The 16,622-nt window shown below is 26.8% G+C and overlaps 1 protein-coding gene across 1 annotated transcript in view; it reads left to right on the plus strand.

Moving 5' to 3' along the window:
* Nucleotides 1–15,880, plus strand: part of GLE1 (GLE1 RNA export mediator) — a gene marked incomplete at its 5' end in the record, with an annotated part of 30,842 nt that extends 14,962 nt beyond the window's left edge. Inside the window, 5 exons of the mRNA XM_077922654.1 lie at nt 824–956; nt 4,746–4,850; nt 9,315–9,397; nt 11,545–11,608; nt 13,648–15,880. Coding sequence (XP_077778780.1) covers nt 824–956; nt 4,746–4,850; nt 9,315–9,397; nt 11,545–11,608; nt 13,648–13,716 — 454 coding nt within the window. The remainder of the gene's footprint in view (nt 1–823; nt 957–4,745; nt 4,851–9,314; nt 9,398–11,544; nt 11,609–13,647) is intronic.
* Nucleotides 15,881–16,622: the final 742 nt, after the last annotated feature.

Below are 16,622 nucleotides of genomic sequence, written 5' to 3' on the forward strand. Positions count from 1 at the left end.
ATTGATGGATGGATGGATGGATGGAGGGGTTGATGGACGGATGGGTTGGTGGATGGATGATTGACTGACTGATTGATTGATTGATTGATTGATTGATGGGTGGGTGGGTGGGGGGGTTGATGGATTTATGGATTGATTGATTGATTGATTGATTGATTGATTGATGGGTGGGTGGGGGGGTTGATGGATTTATGGATTGATGGATTTATGGATTGATTGATTGATTGATTGATTGACTGACTGATTGATTGATTGATGGACGGACAGATGGATGGATATATGGATGGATGGATGGATAGATAGATTGACAGATACATAGATAGATAGATAGATAGATAGATTGATTGACGGATGGATGGATGGATGGATAGACTGATTGATTGATTGATTGATTGATTGATTGATGGATATATGGATAGATAGATAGATAGATAGATAGATAGATAGATAGATAGATAGACGGATGGATAGATAGATAGATAGATAGATAGATAGATAGACTGACTGATTGATTGATTGATTGATTGATTGATTGATGGATGGATTGATGGATGGATAGATAGATAGACAGATGGATGGATAGATAGACAGATGGATGGATAGATAGATAGATTGATTGATTGATTGATAGATTGAAGGATAGATAGATAGATAGATAGATAGATAGATTGACTGATAGATTGATTGATTTATTGAAGGATATATGGATAGATAGATAGCTTGATTGACTGATGGATGGATGGATGGATATATGGATAGATTGAGCTGGATGGATTGATTGATTGATGGCTTGATGGACGTCTCCCCTTTGTCCCGCCCCCAGGCTGCTGGGCTACCAATCCCACGACTCGGCCCCCGAGCCCCAGGACAACTTCCTGAAGCGCATGTCCGGAATGATCCGCCTCTACGCCGCCATCTTGACCCTGCGCTGGCCCTACCGGGAGGGGCAGGAAGGGGTGAGTTTCCGGAAGCTTCCGGGAAGTTCCGGGAAATTCCGGAAAATTCCGGATGACCCGGCGCTCCCTTTTCCCAGGGGGGGGGGAGGGATTAAATATAATCGTTTTATTTTAATTTTAATTTAATTTTATAGAATCGTTTTGTTTTTATTTTATCGAATCGTTTTTTTATTTTATCGAATCGTTTTTTTTATTTTATCGAATCATTTTACTTTTATTTTTATTTTTATTATTATATTATATTATATTATATTTGCTTTATTTGTTTTATTTTTGCTTTATATTATATTATTTTTATTTTACTAATTTTATTTATTTTTAAATAGAATCGTCTTGTTTTTATTTTATCGAATCGTCTTGTTTTTATTTTATCGAATCGTTTTTATTTTATAGAATCGTTTTTATTTTATAGAATTGTTTTGTTTTTATTTTATAGAATCGTTTTGTTTTTATTTTATCGAATCGTCTCGTTTTTATTTTATCGATTCGTCTTGTTTTTATTTTATAGAATCGTTTTATTTTTATTTTATAGAATCGTCTTGTTTTTATTTTATAGAATCGTTTTGTTTTTATTTTATCGAATCGTCTTGTTTTTATTTTTATAGAATCATTTTACTTTTATTTTATAGAATCATTTTACTTTTATTTTTATTTTTATTATTATATTATATTATATTATATTAGCTTTATTTGTTTTGTTTTATTTTTGCTTTATTTTATTTTTGCTTTCTTTTTTTATTTTATTGATTTTTCTTTCTTTTTGCTTTATTTTATTTTATTGATTTTACTTTATTTTTGCTTTATATTATATTATTTTTATTTTACTAATTTTATTTATTTTTAAATAGAATCGTCTTGTTTTTATTTTATAGAATCGTTTTGGTTTTATTTTATAGAATCGTTTTGTTTTTATTTTATCGAATCGTTTTTTTTATTTTATCGAATCGTCTTGTTTTTATTTTATTGAATCGTCTTGTTTTTATTTTATCGAATCGTCTTGTTTTTATTTTATCAAATCGTCTTGTTTTTATTTTATAGAATCGTTTTGTTTTTATTTTATCGAATCGTTTTTTTTATTTTATCGAATCGTTTTTTTTATTTTATCGAATCGTCTCGTTTTTATTTTATCGAATCGTCTTGTTTTTATTTTATCGAATCATTTTTATTTTATCAAATCGTCTTGTTTTTATTTTATAGAATCGTTTTGTTTTTATTTTATCGAATCGTTTTTTTATTTTATCGAATCGTCTTGTTTTTATTTTATCGAATCGTTTTTATTTTATCAAATCGTCTTGTTTTTATTTTATAGAATCGTTTTGTTTTTATTTTATCGAATCGTTTTTTTATTTTATCGAATCGGTTTTTTTATTTTATCGAATCGTCTCGTTTTTATTTTATCGAATCGTCTCGTTTTTATTTTATCGAATCGTCTCGTTTTTATTTTATCAAATCGTCTCGTTTTTATTTTATCGAATCGTCTCGTTTTTATTTTATCGAATCGTTTTGTTTTTATTTTATCGAATCGTCTCGTTTTTATTCTATAGAATCGTCTTGTTTTTATTTTATAGACTCGTTTCATTTTTATTTTATAGAATCGTTTTGGTTTTATTTTATAGAATCGTCTTGTTTTTATTCTATAGAATCGTCTTGTTTTTATTTTATAGAATCGTTTTACTTTTATTTTATAGAATCATTTTACTTTTATTTTTATTTTTATTTTTATTATTATATTATATTATATTATATTTGCTTTATTTGTTTTATTTTATTTTTGCTTTATTTTATTTTTGCTTTATTTTTTTATTTTATTGATTTTACTTTATTTTTGCTTTATTTTATTTATTTTACTTTATTTTTGCTTTATATTATATTATTTTTATTTTACTAACTTTATTTATTTTTATTTCTATATTTTATTTTATTCATTTTGTTTTTATTTTATTCTTATTCATTTTATTTTTATTTTATTTTATTTTGCTTATTTTACATATTTTATTTATTTTTATTTTTATATTTTATTTTACTCATTTCAATCGGACTAGGATTCCGTCGAATTACCAACTGGGTCTTCTTATTGGACAACGGATAAAAAAAAATTCAATTTAAATATTGCATTCTGAAAAGAATTGGACGTTAATATTCCATTTCAAGCCAAGCTTTGAATATTTCATTGCTTTATTTTCTTTGTATTCATTTTATTTTTATTTTATTTTATTTTCATTCATTTTATTTGTATTCATTTTATTTTATTTTATTTTATTTTCATTCATTTTATTTTTATTTTATTTTATTTTCATTCATTTTATTTTATTTTATTTTATTTTCATTCATTTTATTTGTATTCATTTTATTTTATTTTATTTTATTTTCATTCATTTTATTTTTATTTATTTTATTTTATTTTATTTTATTTTATTTTCATTCATTTTATTTTTATTCATTTTATTTTATTTTATTTTAGTTTCATTCATTTTATTTTAGTTTCATTTTTCTTCATGTTATTTTCATTTTATTTGGCTTATTTTCCTTATATATTTATTTTTATCTTTATCTTTCGTTTTATTCATTCTCATCGGACTAGGATTCCGTCGAATTACCAACTGGAATTATTGGAAAACGGATTAAAAAAACTTAAATATTGTCTTCTTAAAAGAATTGGACGTTAATATTCCATTTCAAGCCAACCTTTGAATATTTCATTGATTTATTTTCTTTGTATTCGTTTTATTTTTATTTTATTTTATTTTCATTCATTTTATTTGTATTCATTTTATTTTATTTTATTTTATTTTCATTCATTTTATTTTCATTCATTTTATTTTATTTTATTTTATTTTCATTCATTTCATTTTATTTTATTTTATTTTCATTCATTTTATTTTTATTCATTTTATTTTATTTTATTTTATTTGTATTCATTTTATTTTTATTTTATTTTATTTTCATTCATTTTATTTTTATTTATTTTATTTTATTTTATTTTCATTCATTTTATTTTTATTCATTTTATTTTATTTTATTTTATTTTCATTCATTTCATTTTATTTTCATTTTATTTTTCTTCATTTTATTTTTATTCATTTTATTTTATTTTATTTTATTTTCATTCATTTTATTTTTATTCATTTTATTTTATTTTATTTTCATTCATTTTATTTTTATTCATTTTATTTTATTTTATTTTATTTTCATTCATTTCATTTCATTTTATTTTATTTTCATTCATTTTATTTTTATTCATTTTATTTTATTTTATTTTATTTGTATTCATTTTATTTTTATTTTATTTTATTTTCATTCATTTTATTTTTATTTATTTTATTTTATTTTATTTTCATTCATTTTATTTTTATTCATTTTATTTTATTTTATTTGTATTCATTTTATTTTTATTTTATTTTAATTCATTTTATTTTTATTTATTTTATTTTATTTTATTTGTATTCATTTTATTTTTATTTTATTTTATTTTCATTCATTTTATTTTTATTTTATTTTATTTTCATTCATTTTATTTTATTTTTCTTCATGTTATTTTCATTTTATTTGGCTTATTTTCCTTATAGATTTATTTTTATCTTTATCTTTTATTTTATTCATTCTCATCGGACTTGGATTCCGTCGAATTACCAACTGGAATTATTGGAAAACGGATTTAAAAAAACTTAAATATTGTCTTCTGAAAAGAATTGGACGCTTAATATTCCCTTTCAAGCCGAGCTTTGAATATTTTCATTCAAATTTTATGCAGATTTTATTCAAATCATTCAATTCTTATTCATTTCCCAGAACCACCCGCACGGACTCAACCAGGCCTGGCGCTGGTTGGCCCAGATCCTGAACTCGGAGCCCCTGGCCGACGTGACGGCCACCATCCTCTTCGACTTCCTGGAGGTGGGGCCCATTTCCTGTTTCCTTCCCCACTTCCTGGAGGTGGGACCCAGGCGTCCGAGACGGGGAGGGCGGGAGGGGAGAGGATTTCCCCTTTCCTGTTTCCCCTTTCCTAGGATTTCCTGTTTCCCCTTTCCTGTTTCCCCTTTCCTAGGATTTCCTGTTTCCCCTTCCCTGTTTCCCCTTTCCTAGGATTTCCTGTTTCCCCTTTCTTGTTTCCCCTTTCCTACTATTTCCTGTTTCCTCTTTCCTGTTTCCCCTTTCCTAGGATTTCCTGTTTCCCCTTTCCTAGGATTTCCTGATTCCCCTTTCCTGTTTCCCCTTTCCTAGGATTTCCTATTTCCCCTTTCTTGTTTCCCGTTTCCTAGGATTTCCTGTTTCCCCTTCCCTGTTTCCCCTTTCCTGTTTCCTAGGATTTCCTGATTCCCCTTTCCTGTTTCCCCTTTCCTACTATTTCCTGATTCCCCTTTCCTGTTTCCCCTTTCCTAGGATTTCCTGTTTACCGTTTCCTAGGATTTCCTGTACCCCTTTCCTGATTCCCCTTTTCTAGGATTTCCTGTCTCCCCTTTCCTGTTTCCCCTTTCCTAGGATTTCCTGTTTCCCCTTTCCTGTTTCCCGTTTCCTAGGATTTCCTGTTTCCCCTTCCCTGTTTCCCCTTTCCTGTTTCCTAGGATTTCCTGATTCCCCTTTCCTGTTTCCCCTTTCCTACTATTTCCTCTTTCCTCTTTCCTGTTTCCCCTTTCCTAGGATTTCCTGTTTCCCCTTTCCTAGGATTTCCTGTACCCCTTTCCTGATTCCCCTTTTCTAGGATTTCCTGTTTCCCCTTTCCTGTTTCCCCTTTCCTAGGATTTCCTGATTCCCCTTTCCTGTTTCCCCTTTCCTAGGATTTCCTGTTTCCCGTTTCCTAGGATTTCCTGTACCCCTTTCCTGTTTCCCCTTTCCTAGGATTTCCTGTTTCCCCTTTCCTGTTTCCCCTTTCCTAGGATTTCCTGTTCCCCCTTTCTTGTTTCCCCTTTCCTAGGATTTCCTGTTTCCCCTTCCCTGTTTCCCCTTTCCTGTTTCCTAGGATTTCCTGATTCCCCTTTCCTGTTTCCCCTTTCCTACTATTTCCTGTTTCCTCTTTCCTGTTTCCCCTTTCCTAGGATTTCCTGTTTCCCCTTTCCTAGGATTTCCTGTACCCCTTTCCTGATTCCCCTTTTCTAGGATTTCCTGTTTCCCCTTTCCTGTTTCCCGTTTCCTAGGATTTCCTGTTTCCCGTTTTCTAGGATTTCCTGTTTCCCCTTTCCTGTTTCCCATTTCCTAGGATTTCCTGTTTCCTGTTTCCTAGGATTTCCTGTTTCCCCTTTCCTGTTTCCCATTTCCTAGAATTTCCTGTTTCCCATTTCCTGTTTCCCGTTTCCTAGGATTTCCTGATTCCCCTTTCCTGTTTCCCCTTTCCTAGGATTTCCTGATTCCCCTTTCCTGTTTCCCCTTTCCTAGGATTTCCTGTTTCCCCTTTCCTGTTTCCCCTTTCCTAGGATTTCCTGTTTCCCCTTTCTTGTTTCCTGTTTCCTAGGATTTCCTGTTTCCCCTTCCCTGTTTCCCTTCCTGTTTCCTAGGATTTCCTGATTCCCCTTTCCTGTTTCCCCTTTCCTACTATTTCCTGTTTCCTCTTTCCTGTTTCCCCTTTCCTAGGATTTCCTGTTTCCCCTTTCCTAGGATTTCCTGTACCCCTTTCCTGATTCCCCTTTTCTACGATTTCCTGTCTCCCCTTTCCTGTTTCCCGTTTCCTAGGATTTCCTGATTCCCCTTTCCTGTTTCCCCTTTCCTAGGATTTCCTGTTTCCCCTTTCCTAGGATTTCCTGTACCCCTTTCCTGATTCCCCTTTTCTGGGATTTCCTGTCTCCCCTTTCCTGTTCCTGTTTCCTAGGATTTCCTGTTTCCCCTTTCCTGTTTCCCGTTTCCTAGGATTTCCTGTTTCCCGTTTTCTAGGATTTCCTGTACCCCTTTCCTGATTCCCGTTTTCTAGGATTTCCTGTCTCCCCTTTCCTGTTTCCCCTTTCCTACTATTTCCTGTTTCCTCTTTCCTGTTTCCCCTTTCCTAGGATTTCCTGTTTCCCCTTTCCTAGGATTTCCTGTCTCCCCTTTCCTGTTTCCCGTTTCCTAGGATTTCCTGTTTCCCCTTTCTTGTTTCCCGTTTCCTAGGATTTCCTGTTTCCCCTTCCCTGTTTCCCCTTTCCTGTTTCCTGTTTCCTAGGATTTCCTGATTCCCCTTTCCTGTTTCCCCTTTCCTACTATTTCCTGTTTCCCCTTTCCTGTTTCCCCTTTCCTAGGATTTCCTGTTTCCCCTTTCCTAGGATTTCCTGATTCCCCTTTCCTGTTTCCCGTTTCCTAGGATTTCCTGATTCCCCTTTCCTGTTTCCCCTTTCCTAGGATTTCCTGTTTCCCGTTTCCTAGGATTTCCTGTTTCCCGTTTTCTAGGATTTCCTGTTTCCCCTTTTCTGTTTCCCGTTTCCTAGGATTTCCTGTTTCCCCTTTCCTGTTTCCCCTTTCCTGTTTCCCCTTTCCTAGGATTTCCTGTTTCCCGTTTCCTAGGATTTCCTGTTTCCCCTTTCCTGTTTCCCGTTTCCTAGAATTTCCTGTTTCCCATTTCCTGTTTCCCAATTGCTAGGATTTCCTGTACCCCTTTCCTGATTCCCCTTTCCTAGGATTTCCTGTCTCCCCTTTCCTGTTTCCCGTTTCCTACTATTTCCTGTTTCCCCTTTCCTGTTTCCCATTTCCTAGGATTTCCTGATTCCCCTTTCCTGTTTCCCCTTTCCTAGGATTTCCTGTTTCCCCTTTCCTAGGATTTCCTGTTTCCCCTTTCCTAGGATTTCCTGTACCCCTTTCCTGATTCCCCTTTTCTAGGATTTCCTGTCTCCCATTTCCTGTTTCCCGTTTCCTACTATTTCCTGTTTCCCCTTTCCTGTTTCCCCTTTCCTAGGATTTCCTGTTTCCCATTTTCTAGGATTTCCTGTTTCCCCTTTTCTGTTTCCCGTTTCCTAGGATTTCCTGTTCCTATTGCTGCTTTTACCACATTATTATTATTATTATTATTATTATTATTATTATTATTATTATTATTATTATTATTATTATTATTATTATTTCATTACTGTTGCTTTCTTATTGCATTTATTATTGCTGCTTTTACCACTGTATTATTATTATTTCATTACTGCTCTATTATTTATTCTTGCTTTTTTACCACTGTATTATTATTATTATTATTATTATTATTATTATTATTATTATTATTATTATTATTATTATTATTATTATTATTATTATTTCATTACTGTTGCTTTCTTATTGCATTTATTATTGCTGCTTTTTACCACTGTATTATTATTACTTCATTACTGCTCTATTATTTATTCTTGCTTTTTTACCACTGTATTATTATTATTATTATTATTATTATTATTATTATTATTATTATTTCATTACTGTTGCTTTCTTATTGCATTTATTATTGCTGCTTTTTACCACTGTATTATTATTACTTCATTACTGCTCTATTATTTATTCTTGCTTTTTTACCACTGTAGTATTATTATTATTATTATTATTATTATTATTATTATTATTATTATTACATTACTGTTGCTTTCCTTATAGCTGTATTTAGTATTGCTGCTTTTACCACTGTATTATTATTATTTCATTACTGTTTTATTATTGTATTTATTATCGCTGCTTTTACCACATTATTATTATTATTATTATTATTATTATTATTATTATTATTATTATTATTATTTCATTACTGTTGCTTTCCTTATTGCATTTATTATTGCTGCTTTTTACCACTGTATTATTATTATTTCATTACTGTTTTATTATTGTATTTATTATCGCTGCTTTTATCACATTATTATTATTATTATTATTATTATTATTATTATTATTATTATTATTATTCCTTCATTACTGTTGCTTTCCTTATTGTTGTATTACTTATTGCTGCTTTTACCACTGTATTATTATTATTTCATTACTGCTCTATTATTTATTCTTGCTTTTTTACCACTGTGTTATTATTATTATTATTATTATTATTATTATTATTATTATTATTATTATTATTATTATTCCTTCATTACTGTTGCTTTCCTTATTGTTGTATTTCTTATTGCTGCTTTTACCACTGTATTATTATTATTTCATTACTGTTTTATTATTTATTCTTGCTTTTTTACCACTCTATTATTATTATTATTATTATTATTATTATTATTATTATTATTATTATTATTATTATTATTATTATTATTTCATTACTGTTGCTTTCCTTATTGTTGTATTTACTATTGCTGCTTTTACCACTGTATTATTATTACTTCATTACTGCTCTATTATTTATTCTTGCTTTTTTCCACTGTATTATTATTATTATTAATTATTATTATTATTATTAATTATTATTATTATTATTATTATTATTAGGTCTGCGGCAACGCTCTCACGAAAGTCTACCAGGCCCAGTTTTGGAAGGTCATCGTCTTGATCCGGGAGGAATATCTGCCCAGGTAGATCTGCCAATCACATCAATATTGATCTCTAATAATTAGAGAAAGAATGGTTGATCTATAATCGAGATTTGCCATTTCGCCGCCAAAATTAATTCCATTGCAAATCTGGGAATTTTATTTATTACTTTATTTTTATTTTATTTTATTCATGGTTTATTTTCCATTCCATTCCATTTCTATTTTATTGATGATGATAATGATAATAATGATAATGATGATAATAATAATTAATAATAATTAATAATAAATAATAATAATAATAATAATAATAATAATAATACAGTGGTTATTATTATTATTATTACTATTATTATTATTAATTATAAATAATAGTAATACTTATTACTATTATAAATAAATAATAAATAATAATAATAGTACTTATTATTTTATTGATTTTCATTTCATTTTCTTTCTTTTCATTTCACTTCCATTTATTTCATTTATTATTTCACTTTTATTTCGCTTACTTATTTCTTCTTTTCCTGTTTATTTATGTTATTGATACTTATAGATTTCTTATATATTTTATATATATATATTATATTATATATATTTATTTCTTATATATTTTATATATTTTTATTTATATATTTTATTTATTTTCATTTTTCTTTCTTTTCGTTTCACTTCCATTTATTTCATTTCTTATTTCACTTTTATTTTACTTATTTATTTGTTCCTTTCCTTTCCTGTTTATTTATTTTATTGATACTTCTATATTTCTTATATATTTTATTTATTTTCATTTTCTTTCTTTTCATTTCACTTCCATTGATTTCATTTCTTATTCCATTTTTATTTCGCTTATTTATTTGTTCCTTTCCTTTCCTGTTTATTTATTTTATTGATACTTATAGATTTATTATATATTTTATATATTTTATTTATATATTTTTATTTCATTTCACTTCCATTTATTTCATTTATTATTATCCTTTCCTGTTTATTTATTTTATTGATACTTATAGATTTATTATCTTTTATTTATTTATCATTTTCTTTTATTTATTTATTATTTTTCTTTTATTTATTTATCATTTTTCTTTTATTCATTTATCAGTTTTCTTTTATTCATTTATCGTTTTTCTTTTATTCATTTATTATTTTTCTTTTATTTATTTGTCATTTTTCTTTTATTTATTTATCATTTTTCTTTATTTATTATTTTTCTTTTATTTATTTATTATTTTTCTTTTATTTATTTATCATTTTTCTTTTATTTATTTATTATTTTTCTTTTATTTATTTATTATTTTTCTTTTATTTATTTATCATTTTTTTTATTCATTTATTATTTTTCTTTTATTTATTTGTCATTTTTCTTTTATTTATTTATCATTTTTCTTTTATTTATTTATCATTTTTCTTTAATTCATTTATCATTTTTCTTTTATTCATTTATCGTTTTTCTTTTATTTATCTATCATTTTTCTTTTATTCATTTATTATTTTTCTTTTATTTATCATTTTTCTTTTATTCATTTATCATTTTTCTTTTATTTATTTATCATTTTTCTTTTATTCATTTATCGTTTTTCTTTTATTTATTTATCATTTTTCTTTTATTTATTTATCGTTTTTCTTTTATTTATTTATCGTTTTTCTTTTATTTATTTATCGTTTTTCTTTTATTTATTTATCATTTTTCTTTTATTTATTTATCATTTTTCTTTTATTTATTTATCATTTTTCTTTTATTTATTTATCATTTTTCTTTTATTTATTTATCATTTTTCTTTTATTTATTTATCGTTTTTCTTTTATTCATTTATCGTTTTTCTTTTATTTATTTATCGTTTTTCTTTTATTTATTTATCGTTTTTCTTTTATTTATTTATCATTTTTCTTTTATTTATTTATTATTTTTATTTTATTTATTTATCATTTTTCTTTTATTTATTTATCATTTTTCTTTTATTTATTTATCAGTTTTCTTTTATTCATTTATTATTTTTCTTCTATTTTTTTATTTTTTTATTTTCCTTTCCTTTCCTTTTTATTTATTTGATATTTAGATATATTTTTATTTTGTTTTATGTTTTGTTTCCTTTGGCTTGATTTTCATTTCCTTTTCATTTCTTTTATTTTATGTATTGCTGATATTTTATTGATTTTTATTTGGTTCTCTTTGCTCCCTGAAGGATCCAAGAGATCACCAGCGCCGGGCAAATGGGATCCTTCATCCGGCTGAAGCAGTTTTTGGAGGTAAAATTAAATTTAAATTAAATTAAAAACTAAATTAAAAAATTAAATTAAAATCCAAATAATTGCATTCGAAATGATTGTATTTAAAATTAATTGCATTCTGAATTATTGCATTTCAAATTATTGCACTTGAAATTACTGCATTTCAATTTATTGCATTTGAAATTACTGGATTTGAAATTTTTGCATTCGAAATTTTTGCATTTGAAATTTTTGAATTCGAAATTTTTGCATTCTAAATTACTGCATTTGAAATTAATTGCATTCTGAATTATTGCATTTGGAATAATTGCATTTGAAATTACTGGATTTGTAATTTTTGCATTCTAAATTACTGCATTCGGAAATTTTGCATTCGGAATTATTGCATCTGAAATTATTGCATTTGTAATTACTGGATTTGAAATTTTTGCATTCTAAATTTTTGCATTTGAAATTACTGCATTCGGAAATTTTGCATTCGGAATAGTTGCATTTGAAATTCCTGGATTTGAAATTTTTGCATTCTAAATTATTGCATCGGAAATTATTGCATTTGAAATAATTGCATTCGAAATTACTGGATTTGAAATTTTTGCATTCGAAATTTTTGCATTTGAAATTACTAGATTTGAAATTTTTGCATTCTAAATTATTGCACTTGAGATTACTGCATTCGGAAATTTTGCATTCGGAATTATTGCATTTGAAATTCCTGGATTTGAAATTTTTGCATTCTAAATTTTTGCATTTGAAATTACTGCATTCGGAAATATTGCATTTGGAATTATTGCATCTGAAATTATTGCATTTGAAATTATTACATTTGAAATTACTAGATTTGAAATTTTTGCATTTGAAATTAATTGCATTTGAAATTATCGTATTTTAAATTATTGCATTCCAAATTACTGCATTTGAAATGATTTTGAATTTATAATCATAATGATAATAATAATGTCATTGTAATTTCATTTCCATCATTATAAGGATCGTTTTTGGGAACGTAAAGCAGTAAAGAAAGGAAATAATTATTATAATACTAATACTAATGATTATTATTCTTATTGTTTTATATTATTTTTATTCTTAATATTTTATTATTATTTTTATTCTTAATATTTTATTATTATTCTTAATGTTTTATTATTTTATTATTATTTGTATTAGTATTATTAGTATTATTATTAGTAGTACTATTTATTATTATTATTATTATTATTATTATTATTATTATTATTATTATTCTTAATATTTATTCTTAATCTTATTCTTAATATTTATTCTTATTCTTAATATTTAGTCTTATTCTTATTCTTATTCTTCTTAATATTTATTCTTATTCTTAATATTTATTCTTCTTATTCTTAATATTTATTCTTATTCTTAATATTTTATTATTATTTTTATTCTTAATATTTATTCTTATTCTTATTCTTAATATTTATTATTCTTATTCTTAATATTTATTATTCTTATTCTTAATATTTTATTGTTACTTTTATTCTTAATATTTATTCTTATTCTTATTCTTAATATTTATTATTCTTATTCTTAATATTTCTTCTTATTCTTATTCTTAATATTTCTTCTTATTATTCTTTATATTTATTATTCTTATTCTTAATATTTTATTATTAGTTTTATTCTTAATATTTATTCTTATTCTTATTCTTAATATTTATTCTTATTCTTAATATTTATTATTATTATTCTTAGTATTTATTCTTATTATTATTCTCAATATTTATTCTTATTCTTAATATTTATTATTATTATTCTTTATATTTATTATTCTTATTCTTAATATTTATTCTTATTCTTATTCTTAATATTATTATTCTTATTCTTAATATTTATTATTCTTATTCTTAATATTTATTATTCTTATTCTTAATATTCTTATTCTTAATATTTATTCTTATTATTCTTAATATTTATTTTTATTATTCTTAATATTTTATTATTATTTTTATTATTATTATTATTTATTATTATTATTATTTATTATTATTATTATTATTATTATTATTATTATTATTATTATTATCTTTTCCCAGGAATCTTTGCGGCGGAACGAAATCCCCCTCCCCAAGGGCTTCCTGCCCCCGTCCTTTTGGAGGTCGTGACCCCGCCCCCCGATTTTTCCGGAACCTTCCGGAGTCGTTTCCGTCAAAATAGGAAGAAACCGTCGAATTTGTCTTATTGTTTTAATCTTACATTTAATCCATTGATAATTAAGATTTAATGTTTACATTTAATCTTTTCATCATCAAATGTAAATTTGATGTTTACATTTAATCCCTTAATCCTTAAATTTACATTTAATTGTCAAATTTAACCCTTTAAAAATGAAGTTTGAATTTAATTTTCCACTTTCATCCCTTAATCATTAAATGCAAATTTAATTTTTGCATCTCATCCTTCAAAATTAAATTTAAATTTAATTTTCAACTTTCATCCCGTAATCATTAAATGCAAATTTAATTTTTACATTTCATCCTTCAAAATTAAATTTAAATTTAAATTTCCACTTTCATCCCTTAATCATTAAAGGCAAATTTAATTTTTGCATCTCGTCCTTCAAAATTAAATTTAAATTTCAACTTTCATCCCTTAATCATTAAAGGCAAATTTAATTTTTACATCTCGTCCTTCAAAATTAAATTTAAATTTAATTTTCAACTTTCATCCCTTAATCATTAAAGGCAAATTTAATTTTTGCATCTCATCCTTCAAAATTAAATTTAAATTTAAATTTCCACTATCATCCCTTAATCATTAAATTTAAATTTAATTTTTGCATCTCGTCCTTCAAAATTAAATTTAAATTTAATTTTCCACTTTCATCCCTTAATCATTAAAGGCAAATTTAATTTTTGCATCTCATCCTTCAAAATTAAATTTAAATTTAATTTTCCACTTTCATCCCTTAATCATTAAAGGCAAATTTAATTTTTGCATCTCGTCCTTCAAAATTAAATTTAAATTTAAATTTCAACTTTCCTCCCTTAATCATTAAATGCAAATTTGATTTTTGCATTTCATCCTTCAAATTTAAATTTAAATTTAAATTTAAATTTCAACTTTCATCCCTCAATCATTAAAGGCAAATTTAATTTTTACATCTCATCCTTCAAATTTAAATTTAAATTTAATTTTCAACTTTCCTCCCGTAATCATTAAATGCAAATTTAATTTTTGCATTTCATCCTTCAAAATTAAATTTAAATTTAAATTTCAACTTTCATCCCTTAATCATTAAAGGCAAATTTAATTTTTGCACTTAATCCTTCAAAATTAAATTTAAATTAAATTTCAACTTTCGTCCCTTAATCATTAAATGCAAATTTAATTTTTGCATTTCATCCTTCAAATTTAAATTAAATTTAAATTTCAACTTTCATCCCTTAATCATTAAAGGCAAATTTAATTTTTGCATTTCATCCTTCAAAATTAAATTTAAATTTAATTTTCAACTTTCATCCCTTAATCATTAAGTGCAAATTTAATTTTTGCATCTCATCCTTCAAAATTAAATTTAAATTTCAACTTTCATCCCTTAATCATTAAATTTAAATTTAATTTTTGCATCTCATCCTTCAAAATTAAATTTAAATTTAAATTTCCACTATCATCCCTTAATCATTAAATTTAAATTTAATTTTTGCATCTCGTCCTTCAAAATTAAATTTAAATTTAAATTTCCACTTTCATCCCTTAATCATTAAATTTAAATTTAATTTTTGCATCTCATCCTTCAAAATTAAATTTAAATTTCCACTTTCATCCCTTAATCATTAAATGCAAATTTGATTTTTGCATTTCATCCTTCAAATTTAAATTTAATTTTCCACTTTCCTCCCTTAATCATTAAAGGCAAGTTTTATTTTTGCATCTCATCCTTCAAAATTAAATTTAAATTAAATTTCAACTTTCGTCCCTTAATCATTAAATGCAAATTTGATTTTTGCACTTCATCCTTCAAAATTAAATTTAAATTTAATTTTCCACTATCATCCCTTAATCATTAAAGGCAAATTTAATTTTTGCATTTCATCCTTCAAAATTAAATTTAAATTTAATTTTAATTTTCAACTTTCATTCCTTAAAGGCAAATTTAATTTTTGCATTTCATCCTTCAAAATTAAATTTTAATTTAAATTTTCATTGTGACTTTTGAATGGAATTGTCCTTGTAACCGCCGGACTTGGGAGGAAATAAAGAGATTTCTATTTACTTTGGGAGAATGTTCTGGAAGCGCTTGGAATATTAAAATGGAAGTTTCCGGAAGCTGACTTCTCTGTGGATTTCAAGAAGGTTCTGGGATTTCCAGGGGGTTCCGGAAGGAGGGATTTGAAGGGGGTTCCATAAAGATAGATTCCAAGGGGATCCTGGGATTTCCAGGGGTTCTGGAAGGAGGGATTTCCGGGGGGTTCCGGATCCCGGGATTTCAAGGGGATTCCAGGGGGTTCCGGAAGGAGGGATTTCCAGGGGTTCCGGATCCCGGGATTTCAAGGGGGATTCCGGGATTTCAAGGGGGATCCAGGATTTGAAGGGGGTTCCGAAAGGAGGGATTTCCAGGGGGTTCCGGAAGGATAGATTCCAAGGGGATCCCGCGATTTCAAGGGGTTCTGGAAGGAGGGATTTCCAGGGGGTTCCTGAAGGAAGGATTTCCAGGGGGTGCCGGGAATTCCAGGGGGTTCCGGAAGGAGGGATTTCCAGGGGTTTCCAGAAGGGTAGATTCCCAGGGGATTCCGGAAGGAGGTGTTTCAAGGGGTTTCTGGATTTCCATGGGATTCCGGAATGAGGTATTTCAAGGGGGTTCCGGGAGGAAGGATTTCCAGTGGGTTCCGGGATTTCCAGGGGGTTCCAGAAGGAGGGATTTCCAGGGGTTCTGGAAGAATAGATCCCAAGGGGATTCCGGAAGGAGGGGTTTGAAGGGGGTTCCGCATTTCCAGGGGGATCTGGGATTTCCAGGGGATTCCAGGATTTCAAGGGGGATCCGGGATTTGAAGGGGGTTCTGGAAGGAGG

Source organism: Podarcis muralis, chromosome Z (assembly GCF_964188315.1).
Source record: "Podarcis muralis chromosome Z, rPodMur119.hap1.1, whole genome shotgun sequence".
NCBI lineage: Eukaryota > Metazoa > Chordata > Lepidosauria > Squamata > Lacertidae > Podarcis > Podarcis muralis.